General features: G+C 36.8%; 1 protein-coding gene across 5 annotated transcripts in view; it reads right to left on the minus strand.

The window, feature by feature from the left end:
- The window catches only part of SUCO (SUN domain containing ossification factor), a 138,215-nt gene that overhangs the window by 61,009 nt on the left and 54,826 nt on the right, over window positions 1-22,380 (minus strand). Inside the window, exons 7-13 of one of the 5 annotated variants that reach the window (XM_010594941.3) lie at window positions 21,935-22,058; window positions 20,322-20,446; window positions 19,790-19,857; window positions 4,734-4,841; window positions 3,090-3,195; window positions 576-596; window positions 314-369 (exon numbers count right to left, since the gene is read on the minus strand). In XM_010594941.3, coding sequence (XP_010593243.1) covers window positions 314-369; window positions 576-596; window positions 3,090-3,195; window positions 4,734-4,841; window positions 19,790-19,857; window positions 20,322-20,446; window positions 21,935-22,058 — 608 coding nt within the window. Of the gene's footprint in view, window positions 1-313; window positions 370-575; window positions 597-3,089; window positions 3,196-4,733; window positions 4,842-6,757; window positions 14,246-19,789; window positions 19,858-20,321; window positions 20,459-21,934; window positions 22,059-22,380 lie in introns of those variants that run through there. The other 4 variants (XM_010594943.3, XM_010594944.3, XM_010594942.3 and 1 more) reach the window with 4 other exon arrangements.

The raw sequence follows: 22,380 nt of genomic DNA on the forward strand, positions 1-22,380 counted from the left end.
GTCATCCACTGTTTATATTAAAGTGTAAAATTAATCTTTGAGGTACTTAAAAATACAATGACCAAGTTTTTATATCACTCTAAAATATTTCTGTATCTTAGCAAAGTAGTAAGCACACTAAGCACATAAAACGGTTATTCTTTCTTAACAGAAGAAATTTTGACATTTCTCTAAAATGCATTCAAGACAAAAAATGGTTTAACAGCTTTATTTCTACGGCATAAGAAAAGTATTTCTTCATTTTAAACATATTGGAATTTTCACATACTCATTTTTAAATACCATTCAGTAAATATATTTTGCTCTGTATTACCTTATAAGGCTTAATGGACAAAAGTGTTCGGATCCAAAATGTGATATAAACTCCACCTAAAGAATAAAAGCGCGTGAAATGGAAAGCCAACACTGTACACCCGAGATTACTTAAGGCGATACGTCAAGTCTTTTTCAGTGTGGCGTCTCTAAAACTGAAGTCCTCAATTCCCCAAAAAGCAAGGGCTGTCATTTTGCCTTCTCCCCAGGCGCTAACGTGCCACGCCCCGCTAGTCAACATTGCCAAAGAGAAGGGTGCTAACCTTTATGTACTTGATGAACATCTGAAGCAAGAGAAAGGAAAAGAAAGTCAGCTCAAAAGTTTGGATAACATGCCATAAGCAACTTTCAATATTTTAAAATTATATCGCACAATTATAGAAAGCAACGTACAGTGATGGATAACACTGTAATATTCTTAAGTCTTTGCAGAAATCAAAGCATTGATTCAAGTTTTTACCATCACAAGCAGAAGGCAAAATCTAATAACCATATTGAAATAAATTAGCTTTCAAGTTCCTGAAGGAGCCTGGTGGCGCAGTGGTTAAAACACTCGGCTCCTAACTGAAAGGTTGGCAGTTTTAACCCACCAGGTGCTTCGCGGGGTAAAGTTGTGGCAGTCTGCTCCCATAAAGACTTCAGCCTGGGAAACCCGATGGGGCAGCTCTTCTCTGTCTTGTAGGGTCACTATGAGTCAGAATTGTCTTAATGACAAGTATTTCTTTTTTCTGGGGGGAGGCTAAAGTTATTAAGTCAAATGACCTTTAATTCATTGCTAGTATTTTATATATCTGATAAATACTAAAGTACTTCTAAAACCAATTTTAATTAACAGTACCCAGAAATAACCTCTAATAACTTCGTAACTTTAAAAAAAAAAAAAAACTTTAGTGCCCCCCAAAAAAGAAATAACGTGTGTCTTATGTTACTTTAAATATTATAGGCATGTATCATGTATGTGGAAACCCTAGTGGCATAGTGGTTGAAGAATTTGGCTCCTAACTAAAAGGTTGGCAGTTTGAATCCACCAGGCGCTCCTAGAGAACTCTATGGGGCACTTTTACTCTGTCCTATAGGGTAGTTATGAGTCAGCATTGACTCGACCACAATGGGTTTTTTAATCATGTATATACATACATATGAATTTATTGATAAGTATATGGATATACATCTATGTATATACACATTGATAAAAATTAGCATAATGTGTATATACACATTGATAAAAATTAGCATAATGTGTATATACACATTGATAAAAATTAGCATAATGTGAAACATTTATACTTGTACAATATTGTATATAAGCTGTTTCAGGGATAGCATGAATTTTTTGATACGGTATGTTACTTCAAGTATATAACCTACAAAGTTAAAAGATATATAATATCGATCTACTTAAAACATAAGGTATTAAAAAGTAGTTTGTAGACTTAGGGTTTAGTTCTTCTGGGATAAGAAAAATCCAGGTAGAAGTATATTAAATTTATCAATATAAAATGAGAATCAGAAGTAAATTTTTTTTTTGTTTAGACTCAATTGTACAAAGAGGGGTTTTTATAAAACCAATCAACACCAAAAAGCTCTACAGCCTCCCAGCATAAAAGGCACAAGGTAGGGGATTTTGATACAGCATTTTATACGCCACCGATAAAACATTCTTCCAGTATTAACCAAGTAGACAGTACAAAGAATGATTCTCAGAACTATTTCATAATGTGTGAACTATCTTAATTGTAAAATTAAATACAACTGTATCACCTGGCAAACAATTTTTAACATTTTTTTTCTCACAGGACAGAAACTGTGCTCTCTCCACATGAAAGGTCATTACATAATTTTCAGTCTCACTTAAAAAGAAACTGAACACATCTCTCCGTTTTTCTGAACACTGTTGAATCATTAACTGAGAATATCAACTGTATTTTTAAAATATAATTTAGCATTTTTATACTTAGACTAGGAATACTACAAGTTTATCCATTTATAAAAACCAGATTAGTACATGCTTTAAAAAGATACAGACAGTAAAATCCCAGAAGACAATTAGATAGCTGTGAGTCCTCATATTTAAAGAAGAAAAAGAAGACAGATAGAGCTGCTGCCATTCAAAATGGTCTTACTGTTAACACAATGGTACTTTAAGATATTGCTATTATTTTAAGGAAAAGAGGGGAGGGGTGTAGGAACTTTTTCTATTTTGTCTAAATCCAACTCAAGAGCTATAATTCTACTTAATTTGCTGATGGAGGAAGCAGAAGGGAATACGGAATATAAGTGTCTAAAAGTTTATTTTATTTGGACCTGGTATTTTAACACAGAATATTTCACTTGATTATACAAAGAAAGGGCAAAAGCCTACTGATGATAATGCCAAATGATTAGATATTAAACTATCCAAGAATCATATTCTAATAAGATAAGAAATCAGACCTGTTTTAAAGATTTTAGTGATTAACAATGACTTAGGTTTTAAAATAGAAATACAATACTATGAAGATGACATCTGACATAAAAAGACTCAAAAAAAAAAAAAACTAAGAGTAATAATTTGGAATTTCATCAGAGCCACAAATACAAAAAAACTGGACCAGGTTTCCAATGATTAAAAAGGGACTGTATTAATACATGTCTCATAAAATAACATATCCAGGTAAGAACTATCTTAGCAAATGGAACATGCCAGTACATCTCCTCTTGGCTGCTCTGACTTAGAAAGGGATGAATGGTAGGTATGTACCCATTAGACAACACAGTCCTGCATGTGCAAACATTACCTTCACATATTTTGCATACATCTGTTCATCTAAAGGGAAACTCTGGACATTCCTCTCATCTCTACCATGGAAAGTACCCAACTTAATCCATTTATTTATGGGATATCTAGAAAACATAAGACAGATATATTCTTTTTTTAAAATCATAAACCATATACTGAGTTCCATCACATCTTCAAAATATATTCTGTATATATTTTTTCCCTTCCAGACAAACATATTGATCTAACACAGTTTAAGTATGACAGGTCCTTGAGTTAAATAAATGCTTTTTGTTCCCCCAACTAAACACTGACAGGTTTCTCTCTACCGGGAAGGAGGACCTTGAAAAATCACACCACTACCAACTAAAAGGGAGTACATGGAGAAGCCAAAGCAGGACCAGAGCCACCTCTTGGTGTCTGCAGGGCTTCCAAGTGAGCTGGAGGTTTTAAACAGAAAAGAGCCAAGAGACTGTCTTGGCAAAAGGAAGTATGACTCTTCACATACTGACGAGTACATGGAAAAAGAAACAGAAAATAAGCCTTTACCATCCTATCTGAATTTGACAGGCCTTTATAGCTGTTACCTTTTAAAAGGAAATCTGATATTAAAGCATGAAAGTATTATTTTTGTTTACTGCAGCATTTAAGGAACCCCTCAAAATAATGAGCTCTCTTATCATATTTAAAATAGACATTGTATGTCAGAGCTCGGTATGGCTATTTGGCACATAGGAAAACTGCAGCTTAGAGAAAAGCAATCTGAGGAAGGCTAGTGGCAGAAAAAGGGACGGAATTCTCAAAAGCATCTTGAGAATTGATTTCAGAAACTGAATACAGGCAATGCTGCGTGTGGGATGAGAGAGGACACATGCTGGAAAAACTCTTAATGATGAGTGATAGGAGAATAATGATGTCCTGCATGGTTATTGTGGGCACTCAGAAAGTACTTGTGGAATGAATAAACATCTCTGTTGGGGAAAAATATTAAGTACTCATAAATGTGTGATGAAAACAAACGGACATTCTCAGGGTGTAAGAAGTAAAAACTAAATAATTTCTTGTAAAATCAGTAAATAAACACATAGGAAATGCTAAAAGGACTATATCAAAACGAGAACAATGGTAATCTTTGGTCAGTGGGATTGGGGTTCTCTTCCAAATTCTTTACAATGTATATTTCCTTTGTCACACACGTATACACAAAAAAGGCTTTAAAATCTATTTTAACAAAAATGTACCTCAGGATATAAAATGAAGCCCTTGTTTGCACATATATATTCTTAATAACTTTTTAATGAAATATTTAGATACAACAGAGAAAATGATTAAAAATAAGGGCTTAGAAGTCACACAGGTCTAGATTTGAATTTTGGCTCTTCCACTCAGTAGTTATGTGACCTGGATAGGCTACTTAACCTCTCCTTGTCTGCTTCCTCGCCCTATAGGGAAATAATTCCACCTGGCCGTTATAAGCATTGTATGAGTTAATGAAAGTAAGATGTTTAACAAGTGCCTACCCTACAGTAGTACTGTTACCACTATTATAAACTGATACATTAAAAGAAAAAATAAAATGACTAAAGCTAAGAGAGCCCCATTTTTAAAATTTTTATTCTGGAAATCAAACACAGATCCTATAGAAATGAGATTTAGAATTTACCTGTCACTGATAGAAACCAGAAAGTCTTTAGGAGTAGAAGAAAATAATTCATAATTTGCAATATCAAGCTGTTTTACTTGAATTGGTTCACATAGTTCAATAACAAACCTTCAAAAAGAACACAAGACAATTATTTAGATCAACCAACTAAAATTAGTTTGTATTAAACATGACATTGAATAGTATGCATAACCTAGACTTCTGTTAAAAGTTACTCATTAAAATGTAAGGAAAGACTATTTCCAGCCTGAGTTATCCACAGGGAATACCTTCCTTTAAGTATCTTCATAGCATATCATTAGTAGGAAGAAAAAAGAAATCCATTTTGCCCCATCATACTAAAAAGATGACTTTTTAATGACAAAGCTCATTCTTGGAGAAGGAATGGTCTCACTGGAACAGCCAGTGATAGTGTAAATCGACTACGCTCAAGGACAGTTTGGCATATGTGTCATCTTTAAAAGGCACCACAGCCTCTGAGTCAGCAAAACACCTTCAGAATTTTACCTGAAGGACAAGTGGCTCCGGACGTCTACCCTTGTGTCTACATTTAAATTGTACACTTTGACATGTTGCAGTTTACTGCATGAGCACTTTATTGTATGTCAATCATACTTCAATAAAGCTGTTATTAAAAAATGATCTAGAGACTTATATTTATTGAAATGGAAAGATGCCACAAAATAACTTCTGCTCACAAAAATAAATTAAAAATATGGTTCCACGTGTATAAAATAAAACTGTATGTAAGATGGCATTTGGGGGAAAAAAAAAAAACAACTTGCATGACACCTAGCACTTTAATCAGTGTTTAATTAATTATTACACCAAATGAGATTTAAAGCAATTAAATGTTAAATAAGTCTAAAAGCATTAAAAATAACATTGTGTTTAACCTTGGCTAAAGAAGAACCATGTTCCAGAAGACAGTATAAAACAGTCAGGTTTCAGACAGGTTCAGAATGAGAGGCAAACTAATAACTGCCGAATGCTTACTCTGGGTCAGATGCCATTTTAGTGATGCCCATCCATGCTTTTATTTAATTCTCATAACCGCAAGGAATATTATCTCCACTTTATAGAATCATTCAATAAATCCTTACTAACTGCCTACCCCACATTCTTCCTTTCTTCTTTTTAGTAACAGAACCCTCAAGTTGTGCATATAGACACCCGTCAAAGACTGTATTTCTCAACCTTGGCCATGTTGCTTAGTTTTGGGAGATAAGATGTGGGCAGAAGTGCACCTTCCAGGTCAAGGCCTTCAAAGGAAGCTGCTAGCCCTCTGTTTGCTTACTCCCACCGTACAAGCTGGAATAAGTACATGGCAGGAATAAATCATCTCCGTAATGCAGGCAGGGCACCACCTCAGGGGATGGCAGAGAAACAGGATGGGGATGTGTGGGCCCTTTGACCTGCTCAGTGTTACACAGCAGACCTATACCCTGCTTTCACCTACCAGCTCAGACTCTTACATCAGGGAAAATTAAACTGCTTCTTATTTAAAGCCACAGTTATTTGGTCTGTTAAGGAAACACAATCAGAAGTCCTAATAGTCATTTAGTCAATGAGTAGTGACGCCAGACTTATATCCGTCTACCCTTGCACAAACTCTTCCAGAATACAGGAAAAGGAGGTACGTTATCCAACTCATTGTCTAAGGATAGTATAGATTTAATAGCAAAACAACACATAAACCAACCAAACCCAAAAAGAAAGTTACACAAATCTCAATAAAGATCCTAAAAACTTCAGCAAACCAAATAAAAATGATCATCACCAAGTTCGTATTTATCCCAGGAATTCAAGAATGACATATCATTTGATAATCTATAAATGTGATTCCTCATATTAATAAATTAAAAAGAAAAAAAATTAAAAAGAGGAAAAGCAAATAATCAAAAGATACACAAACGGCATTTGATAAACTGATTTAAAAAAATCAAACAATAAATCCTCGACAAACCAGCAATAGGGAACTTTGTTAACCTAATAAAGAATAAAAAATCTATGCCAAACCATACATTTAATGGTTCAAGTTCAAAAGCACTGCCTTTGAAGGTGGGGCCAAGGCAGCAGAGTAGTCAGATGCTTTCAGTGATCCCTCTTATAACAGAAACCTGAAAAAACAAGTAAATCAGACTGAGCGGCAAGGGGAGGGAAGGATAGTTCAGAAGCAACAAGGAGCTGCCAGACCTGACCTGGCAGAAGCCGGCATCCTGAAAGCCGATTCCACTGGTGAGAGCATGATGAGACAACCAGTGGCATTTGGGACACATTTTCCACATTGGAAGAGACCAAGCACCGGAGAGTTCACTCACGCCTCCAGGATCAGTGAAAAGCACTCTCTGGGCAATAGATTAAGCACTTATGTCTAATCTACCGCACAGGCCAAAAGACACCCCTTTGGGAAAAAACTCTCTCCCATTTTACTGACCCCTCCCTGCTCTACACCAAATCCTGAGCCAGCTTCAGTGATAGCCATTTTCCCTGGGCTTGAAGTAAGACCTGTCACGCGTCCTCAGCCATCCTCCTGGCCTGAAAGAAGGAAAAAATTAACAAACGGGGAAAAAATAATCCGCCAGCTACCCCAAGCAGGGAACTCAGGAAAGAAACAGCTCCTTTGCCTAAGCACAGCCATAAGTGGTCCATGGACATTGCCTCTCACCCTTGCATAGACTTGTGTGGGCCCATTTCAACAGCACAGGCCCTCACTAGCACAGTACAACAGTGTAAACACCTGAAGTCTAACTTCAACTGTTTCAGTTATAAGGTGGAAAGGCAGATTCACGACATTTGACATCACTCTGCTATTAAGCAGGGTCCTCAACTACCCACATCAGGGGCCAGGGGACTGGTGGCTTCACCCATGCCACCTAGCTACCCTTGACAGGGGTCCAAGGAGGGTTTACAACCAAAAGCACTGAGCGCCATGGTCCAGCTACAAAACCCACCCACATATGTGCTCTATGTAACATGGACACGTTTTCCTCAGACACTCAGGGCCAGTTGTCATCCTCTACCTCCTGCCTTGCTCAGCGTGTCATCCCCTACTGCAGCCAGATACCTGTGCCTATTCCAATCACCCCTGCTTGTTTAAGACTGTAGGTGAGAGCCTGCACCACACACTTGGTGACCAACTACCTTGAAACCTGAGCTAAATCGATAAAACAAAAGCAAACAGACTCCTGGGCTCATATACCTACTAAGAGCTCTAACCACCTAGTCACAGGACATGAGAGATTCAAAGGCGCCAATAACCAAACTAGCTCACTCAAGAAGCCTATTTGGGCATAACAAAACAAAACAAGAAGCTAGGACACAGTAAGCAAACATAAAATAAGTAAATACAATAACTTATTAATGGCTTGGAAACAACCCAGTAAAAACAGTCAATATCAAATCACATAAAGAGGCAGATGATGCTGGCTTCAGCAAGCTCACAGAACAAAGACTCAAGAAATACTCTGGATGAAGAGAACTTCCTGGAACTACCAGAGGTAGAATACAAAAAATTAATATACAGAACTCTTCACAAATCAGGAAGGAGTTCATGTAAAACACAGAACAAGCCAACCAGCACACAGACAAACCAACAGAGGAACTTATGAAGATTAGAGAAGAGCATAATGACAATTTAATAGGCTGCAAGAATCCACAGAGAGACAGCAAACAGAAATTCAGTAGGTTAACAATAAAATTTCAGAATTAGAAAACTCAACAGAAAGTCACAGGAGCAGAATTAAGGAAATATAAGTCAGAATTAGGGAGATTGAAGATAAAGCACTTGGCACCAACATATCAGAGGAAAAATGAGATAAAAGAGTTTTAAAAAATGAAGAAACCCTAAGAATTATGTGGAACTCTATCAAGAGGAATAACCTACGAGTGACTGCAGTACCAGAACGGGGGCATGGGAGGGTGGGGGATAACAGAAAACACAGAGAGAACTGTTGACGATTTGTTGGCAGAAAATGTCCCTGACATCGTGAAACATGAGAAAATATCTATCCAAGATGCTCATCAAACATAAGGTAGATCCCAAAGTCACCACAACATATTATAATCACACTTGCCAAAACAAAAGATAAAGAATTTTAAGAGCAGCTAGGGATAAACAAAAAGTCACCCGCAAAGGAAAGTCAGTAAGACTAAGCTCTGATTACTCAGCAGAAGCCATGCAGGCAAGAAGGTAAAGGGATGACATATATAAAGCCTTGATGGAAAAAAAAATGCCAGCCAAGAATTATATATCCAGCAAAACTGTCTCTCTAATATGATGGCAAAATTAGGACATTTCCAAATAAACAGAAGTTTAGAAAATCTGCAAAAAAACAAACCAAAATTACAAAAAATACTAAAGTGAGTCCACTGGTTAGAAACTCAGCAACAGCAGATAACAAACCAAGACTAGAACACAAGACAGAGCAACCAGATATCAACCCAGATACGGAAACCACAAAAATAAGTCAAGGCTAAAACGCTTAAAACAGGGGAACAGAGACGTCATTATGTAAAAGATGACAACATAAAATCAAAAACGTGAGACTAAAAAATGCAGTCATAGATCTTTCATACAGAGAAGTCAAGGCAATATAAAGAAATAAAAGTTTGGTTTAAACTTAGAAAAACAGAGGCAAATATCAAGGTAACCACAAAGGAAACTGACAATACTACATATCAAAATAAAAAACAGGAAAAACATAAAGACTCAGCAAATAGAAAAGAAACAACAATGAAAAAGAGGAAGAGACAACATATATAAAGAAAAACAACTCAGCACAGAAAATTAACTGGAAAAAAGAAACTGTCAACAACACACACAAACAAACACATCAAAATGACAGCACTAAACTCATACCTATCCACAATTATGCTGAATATAACTGGACTAAATGCATCAATAAAGAAACAGAGTGGCAGAATGGATTAAAAAAACACAATACATCTATATGCTCCCTACAAGAGACACACCTTAGACTTAAAGACACAAACTAAAACTCAAAGGATGGAAAAAATAAATATCAAGGAAACAATAATCAAAAAACAGCAGTGACAATATTAATTTGACAAAATACACACACATTAAAGTAAAATCTACCACAAAGGATAAGGAAGGACACTTACACAGGAGGCTATAACCATTATAAATATTTACACACCCAATAACACGGCTTCAAAATACATAAACTCTAACAGCATTAAAATGAGAGACAGACAGCTCTACGATAGTAGTAGGAAACGTCAACACAGCACTTTCGGTGAAGGACACAACATCCAGAAAGAAGCTCAATAAAGACAAAGAAGATCTAAATGCTACAATCAGCCAATTTGACCATATAGACATATACAGAACACTCCACCCAACGGCAGACAACTATATTTTCTTTTCCAATGCACATGGAACTTTCTCCAGAACAGACCACATATTAGGTCATAAAGCAAGCCTTAACAGAATCCAAAACATCAAAATATTACAAAGCACATTTTCTGACCATAAAGCCATAAAAGTAGAAATCAGTAACAGAAAAGGTAAGGAAAAAAAATCAAACACATGGAAACTTAACAATACTTTGCTCAAAAACTACTGGGTTACAGAAGAAATTAAGAATGGAATAAAGAAACTCATATAATCAAATGAGAATGAAAACACTTCCTACCAGAACCTTTGGGATGCAGCAAAAGCAGTGCTCAGAGGTCAATTTACAGCAATAAATGCACATATCCAAAAAGAAAGGGCCAAAATCAAAGAATTACCCCAATAACTTGAACAAACACAAAGAAGCAGCAAAAGAAGCCTTGGGACACCAGAAGAAAGCAAATAATAAAATTTAGAGCAGAATTAAATGAATTAGAGAACAGGAAAACAATTGAAAGAGTTAGAAAGACCAAAAGCTGGTTCTTTAAAAAGATCAACAAAATCTATAAACCACTGGTCAAAATAACAAAAGAAAAACAGGAGAGGAAGCAAATAACCCAAGGAAGAAATGAGATGGGTGATATCATAACAGACCCAACTGAAATTAAAAGAATCATAACAGAATACAATGAAAAATTAAACTCTTAACAAATTTGAAAACCTAGAGGAAATGGACAAATTTTTAGAAACACCCTACCTACCTAAATTAACACAAACAGAGATAGAACAACTAGATAAACCTATAACAAAAGAAGAGATCGAAAGGTAATTAAAAAACTTCCAACAAAAAAAAATAAGCCTGGCCCTGACGGCTTCACTGGAGAATTCTACCAGACTTTCAGAGAAGAGTTAACATCACTATTAATGAAGGTATTTCAGATCACTCCAAACTCATTCTATGAAGCCAGCATATCCCTGATACCAAAACCAGGTGAAAACACCACAAAAAAAGAAAATTACAAACCAATATCCCTCATGAACATAGACACAAAAATCCTCAACAAAATTCTAGCCAACAGAATTCAACAACATATCAAAAAAATAATTCACCATGACCAAGTGGGATTCATACCTGGTATGCAGGGATGGTTCAACATTAGAAAAACAATTAATGTAATCCATCTCATAAATAAAACAAAAGACAAGAAGCACATGATCTTATCAATTGATGCAGAAAAGGCATTTGACAAAGTCCAACACCCATTCATGATAAAAACTCTCAGCAAAATAGGAAGAGAAGGGAAACTCCTCAGTATAATAAAGGACATTTACACGAAGCCAACAGCCAACATTATCCTAAATGGAGAGAGTCTGAAAGCACTGCCCTTGAGAACGGGAACCAGACAAGGATTCCTCTTATAACCACTCTTATTCAACATTGTGCTAGACGTCCTAGCCAGAGCAATTCAGCTAGAAAGTGAAATAAAGGGCATCCAAACTGGTAAGGAAGAAGTAAAAGTATCTCTATTTGCAGATGATATGATCTTATACACAGAAAGCCCTAAAGAAAACTACTGGAACTAATAGAAGATTTCAGCAAATTATCAGGATACAAGCTAAACATACAAAAATCAGTTGGATTCCCCTACACCAACAAAGAGAACATCAAAGAGGAAATCACCAAATCAACACCATTCACAATGGCCCCCTAGAAGATAAAATACTTAGGAATAGATCTAATCAGAGACATAAAAGATCTATACAAAGAAAACTACAAGACACTACTGCAAGAAACCAAAAAGGGGAAAACATAAGTGGGAAAACATACCTTGCTCATGGATAGAAGACTCAATACTGCAAAAATGTCTATTCTACCCAAAGTGATCTAAAGATACAATGCAATCCTGATCCAAATTCCAATGGCATTTTCTAATGAGATGGAGAAACAAATCACCAACTTCATATGGAAAGGGAAGAGGCCCTGGATAAGTAAAGCATTACTGAAAAAGAAGAACAAAGGAGGAGGACTCACACTACCTGATCTTAGAACATATCATACCACCACAGTAGTCAAAAAAGCCTGGTACTGGTACAACAACAGATACATAGACCAATGGAACAGAACTGAGAGTCCAGACATAAATTCATTCACCTAGGAACAGCTGATATTCCACAAAGCCCCAAAGTCTGTTAAATGGGGAAAAGACAGTCTCTTTAACAAATGGTGCTGGCATAAATGGATATCCATCTGCAAAAAAATGAAACAAGACCCATACCTCATGCCATGCACAAAAACTAATTCCAAATGGATCAAAGACCTAAATATAAACTCTAAAACAACAGAGATCATGGAAGAAAAAAACAGGCACAACACTAGAAGCCCTAATACATGGCATAAACAATATACAAAGCATTACTAACAATGCTGAAACACCAGAAGAGAAACTAGATAACTGGGAGCTCCTAAAAATCAAACACTTATGCTCATCCAAAGACTTCACCAAAAGAGTAAAAAAACCCGCCTACAGAGTGGGAAAAAATTTTTGGCTACGACAAATCCCATCAGCATCTAATCTCTAAAATCTGTAAGATATTGCAAAACCTCAACAACCAAAAGACAACCCAATTTAAAAAAATGGGCAAAGGATATGAACAGACACTTCACCAAAGAAGACATTCAGGAAGCTAAGAGACACATGATCATTAGCCATTAGAGAAACCCAAATCAAAACTACAATGAGATACCATCTCACCTCAACAAGGCTGACATTAACTCAAAAAACACAAAAAAATCAATGTTGGAGAGGTTGTAGAGAGACTGGAACACTTCTACACTGCTGGTGGAAGTGTAAAATGGTACAACCACTTTGGAAATCGATATGGTGCTTCCTTAAAAAGCAAAAGAACTACCATACGATCCATTATCCCACTCCGTAGAATATATCCTACAGAAGAAAGAGCCCTCACACAAATATACCTATGCACACCCATGTTCACTGCAGTACTGTTTACAATAGCAAAAAGATGGAAACAACCAAGGTGCCCATCAACAGATGAATGGATAAACAAATTATGATACATTCACACAATGGAACACTATGCAACGATAAAAGAACAATGAATCCGTAAAACATGGAGGAATCTGGAAGGCATTATGCTCAGTGAAATTAGTCAGTTGCAAAAGGACAAACATTGCATGAGACTACTAATATAAGAACTCAAGAAAAGGTCTCAACACAGAAGAAAACATTCTTTCATGGTTATGAGGGTGGGGAGGGAGGGAGAGGAGGTATTCACTAATTAGACAGTAGACAAGAATTGTTTTAGGTGAAGGGAAGGACAACACACAATACTGGGGAAGTCAGCACAACTGGATTAAATCAAAAGCTAAGAAATTTCCTGAATACAACCAAACACTTCGGAGGACAGGGGAGCAGGGGCAGGAGTCTGGGGACCATGGTTTCAGGGGACATCTAGGTCAACTGGCATAATAAAGTATATTAAGAAATCGTTCTGTATCCCACTTTGGTGGGTGGCGTCTGGGGTCTTAAAAGCTATCAATTGGTCTCAACCCACCTGGAGTAAAGGAGAATGAAGAACACCAAAGACACAAGGAAAATATGAGCCTAGGAGACAGAAAGGGCCACATAAACCAGAGACTCCATCAGCCTGAAACTGGAAGAACCAGATGGTACCCAGCTACCACCAAACTGGCCTGACAGGGAACACAACCGAGAATCCCTGATGGAGCAGGAGAACAGTGGCATGCAAACTTCAAATTCTAGTAAAAGACTTAATGGTCTGACTGAGACTGGAGAAGCCCCAGAGGTCATGGTCCCCGGACTCTCTGTTAGCCCCAAACTAAAAGCATTCTCAAAGCCAACTCTTAAGATAAAGATTAGACTGGACTATGACATAAAATGATACTGGCGAAGAGTGTAGACACATGAGACTATGTGGGCAGCTCCTGTCTCGAGGCGAGATGAGAAGGCAGAGAGACACAGGAGCTGGTTGAACGGACACAGAAAATACAGGTGGAGAGAAGGAGCGTGCCGTCACATTGTAGGGAGAGCAACTAGGGTCACATAACAATGTGTGTATACATTTTTGTATGAGAACCTGACTTGAATTGTAAACTTTCACTTAAAGCATAATTAAAAAAAAAAAAAAAAAAAAGCACTGCCTTCAAATTAAAGAATATGATGAGATTACCTACTATCACTGTTTTCTAGTCAATGATTTTCTCAAGGGCCTAGTCAAGCTGTTATGGCGAAAAAATGAAAATAATAAGGATTAGAAATTTTTAACAAAGGGAAATACAAAAAACTCTGTAGAGAAGCTATAACTGTCTACACAGAAACACTAAAAGAATCTACTACAGATTGTTCGTAAGAGACCTTAAGGTAGCTGAATATAAGATCCATATACAGAAATCAACTGCATCTCTGTACACAGGAAAAAACTAAATGAAATTTGAAAAGATATCATTTACAACAGTTACAGAAAAAAAAAAAAAAAGCCGCCCAGGAATAAATTAACAAACTACATGTCATTACAGAAAATTTTTTAAAAAATCTTATTAAAAGACATTAAAGACAACTTAAATAAATCTACCTTATTTACAGATAAGAAAACTCAATATCTGATAGTCATCTAACAATTCCATACAATTCCAGTCAAAATCCCAATGTGCTATTTGGGGAACTCAACAGGGTAACTCTAAAATATATGAGAAAAAGTAAAGGCAGGAGAATAGCCAAGTCAGTCCCGAAGAAAAATAAGGGGCAAAAACATGCCTTCCAGAAAAGAAGATTCGCAAAGCTAAGGACAGTGTGGTGCTGCTGCAGGCACTGAGACACTGGCCGATGGCACAGAGTCCAGAAACAAACCCATGCTGACACGTGAAACTCTGTGAGAAGGGCAGCCTTGTCGAGTGGGAAAGTGTGACTTACTGAACAAACATCGGATGAATTTTTACAAACGGGGGCGGGAATGAGTGCCCCCTGCAGACCACATAAAAAATAATTTCAAAGAGATTATAAACCTGTATGTGAAGCACAGAATTTTTAAGTTTTAGAGAAAATGTAAGATATCTTCATGACCTCAGGACAGGGACCCATCACTAACGACAACAACAAAGACAGCTCTTTATAAGACAGATAAATTCACCTATATTAAAACAGTTTCTAGTCATCAAAAGACGCTATGAAAAAACTGAAAGCACAATCCACAAACTGGAGAAAACACATGCAACATTTATTACCCCAATCCAGAGGGTCGTATCTAAGATAAACTGTTAAACCGAATCCAGTCTACAAGATAAACTGCTAAATCACACCCAGACTTCTACAGTTGTTGTTGTTGTTAGGTGCTGTCGAGTCAGTTATGACTCAAAGCGATCCCATACAACAGAACAAAACACTGCCCAGTCCTGCGCCATCCTTACGATTGTTGTTACGCTTCAGCTCACTGTTGCACCCACTGTGTCAATCCACCTCTTTGAAGGACTTCCTCTTTTCCACTGACCCTGTACTTTGCCAACCATGACGTTCTTCTCCAGGGACTGATCCCTCCTGATAACACGTCCAAAGTATGTAAGACGCAGTCTCGCCATCCTTGCTTCTAAGAAGCATTCTAGTTGTACTTCCGAGACAGATTTGTTCATTCTTTTGGCAGTCCACGGTATATTCGATATTCTCCAGCAACATAATTCAAAAGCATGAATTCTTCTTCGGTCTTCCTTATTCATTGTCCAGCTTTCACATGCATATGATGCGACTGAAAATACCATGGCTTGGGTTAGGGGCACCTTAGTCTTCAAGGTGACATCTTTGCTTTTCAACACTTTGAAGAGGTCCTTTGCAACAGATTTGCCCAATGCAATGCATCTTTTGATTTCTTGACTGCTGCTTCCATGGGCACTGATTGTGGATCCAAGTAAAATGAAACCCTTGACAACTTCAATCTTTTCTCCATTTATCATGATATTGCTCATTGGTCCAGTTGTGAGGATTTTTGTTTTCTTTATGTTGAGGTGCAATGCATACTGAAGGCTGTGGTCTTTGATCTTCATTAGTAAGCGCTTTAAGTCCTTTTCACCTTCAGCAAGCAAGGTTGTGTCATCTGCATAAAGCAGGTTGTTAGTGAGTCTTCCTCCAATCCTGATGCCCCATTCTTCTTCATACAGTCCAACTTCTCCGATTATTTGCTCAGCATAGAGATTGAATAGGTATGGTGAAAGAATATAACCCTGACACACACCTTTCCTGACTTTAAACCAATCAGTATCCCCTTGTTCTGTCTGAACAACTGCCTCTTGCTCTATGTACAGGTTCCTCATGAGCACAATTAAGTGTTCTGGAATTCCCATTCTTTGCAATGTTATCCAGAATTTATTATGATCCACACAGTCAAATGCCTTTGCATAGTCAATAAAACACAGGTAAACATCCTGCTGGTATTCTCTGCTTTCAGCAGGGATCCATCTGATATCAGCAATGATATCCCTGGTTCCACGTCCTCTTCTGAAACCGGCCTGAATTTCTGGCAGTTCCTTGTAGATATACTGCTGGAGCCGTTTTTGAATGATCTTCAGCAAAATTTTGCTTGTATGTGATATTAATGATATTGTTCTATACTTTCCACATTTGGTTGGATCACCTTTCTTGGGAATAGGCATAAATATGGATCTCTTCCAGTCAGTTGGCCAGAAAGCTGTCTTCCATATTTCTTGGCATAGACGGGTGAGCACCTCCAGTGCTGCATCTGTTTGTTGAAACATCTCAATTGATATTCCATCAATTCATGGGGCCTTGTTTTCGCCAATGCCTTCAGTGCAGCTTGGACTTCTTCCTTCGGTACCATCGGCTCCTGATCATATGGTACCTCTTGAATGGTTGAATGTTGGCTAATTCTTTTTGGTGTAATGACTCTGTGTATTCCTTCCATCTTCTTTTGATGCTTCCTGCGTCATTTAATATTTTCCCCGTAGAATCCTTCGCCATTGCAACTCGAGGCTCCAATTTTTTTTTTCCCCCAGTTCTTTCCGTTTGAGAAACTCCGAGCGTGTTCGTCCCTTTTGGTTTTCTATCTCCAGGCTTCTACTATATCATAAGAAAATGACAAACCCCTCAATAGAAAACAAAGAAAAGGCTAGACAAGCATTTCAGAGGAGAGGAAAAACTGAATGGCAAATAGACATGAAAATATGCTCAATCTCATTAGTGATCAGAAAAAAAAAAAAACCCGTTGCCGTCAAGTCGATTCCGACTCATAGCGACCCTATAGGACAGAGTCAGGGATTGATATAAACTCTACAGCAACAGAGATCTGTCTATCCGTGAAGCAATGTCATTCCAGCACCAGCATCATCACATTAACAGGTGCTCAATAAACATCAAATGAATGAATGGATAGGCAAACTCAATATCCTAAAATGTCAATTATCCTAAAATTTATCTAGAGACTCCATATAAATCCCATACAATTCCAGTAAAAATATCAGCAGGATTTTTTTGGTCGAACTTGACAGGATGATTCTAAAATTTAAAATAAAAAACAAAGGGACAGAAAATGAGGTATATAAACTTGATCCACCAGATATTAAGACTTATTAAGCTACAGCAAGACGCTGTCGTCTTGGAAGGGCAACCTACTGAAACCAGGTGAAATCAGTTAAAGATGTTCTGAGGGTTGTTAATCACACTACAAAAAGACACATACACAAGTATGCAAAAAATAAAATACACAGTAAACATACACACATCTATACACATATACGTACATACATACCGCCTGGCAGAAACATTAACATATAAACGGTCACTTATTCTGCAAATCAGAATAAACAAAATGAATGCTTCATGTATCTTCATCCCTGCCTATCTTTGCTTGAAATACAAAATTTTGGAGAATGAAAACTTGAGTTGTTATTGACTATATGGGCTTGAAGGAGTCTTGGTGGCACCGTGGTTAAGTGCTCAGCTGCTAACTGAAAAGGTCAGCGGTTCGAACCGGCCAGCCGCTCCGCGGGAGAAAAATGTGGCAGTCTGCTTCTGTAAAGATTTACAGCCTTGGAAACCCTATGGAGCAGTTCTACTCTGTCCTATAGGAGAGCTCTGAGTCAGAATTGACTCGATAGCAATTGGTTTGGTTTTTGATTGATATAAAGGCTTTTATGAATAAAAATAAAATTTCAAAAATAGCATTTTGATTATAATCTCAAATGAACAAATAATAACATCCTGAAATACAATTTACAGACCAAATGGTATGACCAAAAATTAAGATTTTAAAATTATCCCTTAATATCCTTAGTCTTCTGTTAATTTTCAAGTCAAACCTAAATATATATATGTGTGTGTGTGTATTTTCAAGGTAAGCATTATTTCAGAGAAGAATAAGCATTATTTTTAAGGATTAAAACGTATTTTTTTTTTTATTACATATATATATATCTCTCTCTCTCAACACAATGGCAGTGGTTTACTTCGCTTTTTTTAAACAGCTGCTTTTGAGCAATAAAATCAAGTAATTAATAAAACTGCTGGCATATCACACATTATTTCCCCCCATAAATCTGTTTCTTTTCCTATACTCCTAGGTAATGGACGAATCACAGATACAGCCACTGAAGCCACAAGTCTGCAAGGTTTCCTACATGCCATTCTCTCCTTCAAATCCAATTACTAATCAAGAGCTGTCAACTTTATCTGCGCTCAATATTTTTCAAATATACTTCTCTTCCCTGTATCCTAATTGACAATGTCTTAGGTAAAGCCCTCATTTCCCACCTGGACTACGATAAGAGGTTTCTAACTGGTTCCCCTGCTTCCAATTGTATTTTACTGTAGGTCGTCCTTTGAGGACAAGTCTTAAAATGCCAGTAAGATCTTGTCACCTCCTTATTTAAAACAAATGCTACACTCCATGACATTTAACATAAAGTTCTTTTTTTGTTTTTCTTTTTAAGCTGGGGAGCTATGGTAGTGCAGTGGTTAAGAGCTCAGGCTGCTAACCAAAATGTTGATAGTTCGAATCCACCAGGCTCTCTTTGGAAGCCCTATGGAGCAGCTCTACTCTGTCCTATAGGGTCGCTATGAATCAGAATCGACTTGACGGCCATGGGTTTGGTTTTTGGGTTTGTTTATACACAGTATCTGAAGGCCTGGTTATTGCTGAGCTAACTCTCCACTTTCATTCTCCTCCAGGCCATGCCTAGAACAGCAGCTCCGGGTTGTGTCTGTCTGTAGTCGCCCAGAGTAAAGACGCTCTTTTCAACACTGTCTCCTTACGCTTATATTTCCTGAATACCGTTGGCCCCCTGATCTGCCACTCCATAGGAATCCTCCAAGATTCAGTTCAAGAGCTACCTCTTCCTGGAAGCCCTCCCTCATCTCCTTCTCCCAATTATAAATCATCTTTGTACCTATAATATCAATACCATTTCAACAGTACTTTTTATTCTACTCAGTAATTGTTTGACCAAATCTGTCATTGTTTTTTGTGACCTTCTTAAAAGAGACCCATTCTGTCTTCAATTCTGTACCCAAAGAGCTAAGTACGGAACCACAGTGTAGGCACCAATCAATCAAAAATGCTCACTGAATGGTTACATGAGTCAATCAGTCTAACCCTAAGAGTCTAACACAATATGTACATATACAGAATGTACTTTTTTAATTTTTATATTACTTACCAAATTTTAGCGCTGCAAGGATTCAACATATAAAGATCCATATTTTCTATAAGAATAGCAGATGTGCTCTATTTAAAAAGGGGGGAGGGTATTAATTACTTAAGTAAAAATAATAAATAGTATATTTCAACTCTAAAGCTTTCTAGGATTTCTATATTTTTAGATCTTAATATATACTTAAGATTTTGAAACATTCAATTTGGGGGAAAAAAAAAAATTAAAGTGGTTGAAGTTTACCAGTAGAGTTGCAGAGCTCAATTAGCCTTAAAACATATCAAATCCAATGTCTGTTACTATGAAGAAAAACTAATTTTCTACTATTTCCTTTTTAAAATGTCACACAGGTTTTAAGAGCTAAAAAACAGGGAGTAATATGTGAATAAAATTAAGAAGTCATAGGTGAAAATATCTTTAAAGGCAAAATACTGCATTTGTTATTGAATGAGGAATATATAGCTCATGCTAAAATAGCGCTCCCAGCAAACAACCCACTGCCTGTACTTAATAAAGTTATTGGTTTACACTCACATACCTTGGCTTCTGGATTTGCTGCCAAAATTTTGGCACCACATTCGACGGAGGCATAATTGTTTCGATTTTTCTGTACCTTTTTGGTAGCTTGTTGACCCCCATTAGAAGATGGATGCATAGACTGACCTGCAGACAAATCTTATTATAAACACATTTATATGATGATTATAACTGAAAATATCCTTCCTCAGCAGTACAACTGATCTCAAAATTAACAGAGTGCCCTCTAGAGAAGGACAGGCTTTAATGCTTATGAAAATATTTTAAAAATCTGCTAGAAATTCAAAATGTTTTACCTCAAACACTTTGTAATACCTCCAATAGACAAATTAACTACAAAAGTCCATATTACTTGATTTATGTCCAAGTAGTATAAACTCATAAAATGAAGATTTTCCATAAAAATCAAAGCTTTTTCGTATATACATTTTATTCCACTAAAGGTACAACTTTCCAAGTAATTGTTGATTATTGTTGTTGGGTGCCATTGAGTCTATCTCAACCCCATGTGTTACAGACTAGAACTGCTCCATAGGGTTTTCTAGGCTGTAATCTTTATGGTAAGGCACTGGTTGTCCTGTGGTTAACAGGTTAACAGCTCAGCTGTTAACCGAAATGTAACAGCCATTCCATGAGAGAAAGATGTGGCAGTCAGTTTCCATAAAGATTTACAGCCTTGGGAAATCTATGTGACAGTTGTACTCTGTCATATAGGGTTGCTATGATTCAGAATCAACTCAACAGCAATGGGTTTGTTTTTAGTTTTTCATCTTTACAGAAGCAGGTCGCCAGGACTTTCTGGCACAGAGGTGCTTGGTGCGTTCAAAGAGCCAACTTTTCAGTCAGCAGCCAAGTGCTTAACTGTTCAGCCACCAGGGATACTTAGTTGTTGATTACCCATGGGTAATTTACCTATGTATAATTATATACAAATAGTTTTAATATCATTTAAAATGCATTTTTATAAATTATTGCATTGGGTTAAAACATAAAAAGGCAGTGCAGTGACTTTCATCTCAATTATAGAAAAATTGTGAGGTGCAAGGCTCTGTGTCATAAACCCTTAACAAACCAGAATGACTACAGCCTTTAAATTGTTGCTTCTATTTTCTCTACTGCTCTTACCCAAACTCAAACCATTGCTGTCAAGTCAGTTCCAACTAACAGCGACCCTACAGGACAGAGCGGAATAGCGCCATAGGGGTTCCAAGGCTGTAAATCTTTACGGATGCAGGCTGCCCCATCTTTCTCCTGAGGGGCAGCTGGTGGGTTTCAATTAGCAGCTGAGAGCTTTAACCACTGTGCCACCAGGGTTAAATTATCCGAAGCATTCAGCGCAGATTTGGGATCACTGCCACCACCCTGTTCGCCTGTTACTCTTATAATTTACTACAAATAGAGTTGGATGAAAGTTCTATACTTTCTCTTTGTCCTTGTAGAATAAGTGTCAGAGTTAAGAGTTCTTTATATTAGGGTTATAAACAGAAAAATACTACTTCCTTAAAAACATTCAAAGTAAGTTTTAGTCCAGTGATTAAAAAGAGAAAAACAAATTTAAACTACCCTCTTAAATAAAAAAAAAAGGAGGAGGGGCGGATCCCAGAGCTTGCTTACTTTTTTCTTTTTCTACTTCCATAACTTTTTTCTTCCATTCATCAAATGTTGGAATATCTTCTGGATCTTTGGGACTTGCTATAGATGTAGGGTCAATTTCTCCCGGCTTTTTATAATCAGAACTCTGAAAGGGTTATCAAAATTGAACAGATTTCAACTTTCAAAGAATACAGATTAATAAATTACAAAAATAAGTACAAATGCTTCCGTCAAATTAATTAAGAGCCTTAGTTTTTATAATGAATAATAGCATTTTAGAAAAAATAGGTAAAAATAAACATTTGGAATTACTTAAAAGGTGTGTTTCTCTTGAAAGAATTCATACTTTTTACCTAAGCACCACGTATTGGCAACATAAGCATGAATTGTAAAAGACCCTATATTATGTTGTTAGCAAACAACCATATACTTTATGAATTAATAAAATATTCTAGTTGAAGTGTATC

This window comes from Loxodonta africana, chromosome 3 (assembly GCF_030014295.1).
Source record: "Loxodonta africana isolate mLoxAfr1 chromosome 3, mLoxAfr1.hap2, whole genome shotgun sequence".
Lineage (NCBI taxonomy): Eukaryota > Metazoa > Chordata > Mammalia > Proboscidea > Elephantidae > Loxodonta > Loxodonta africana.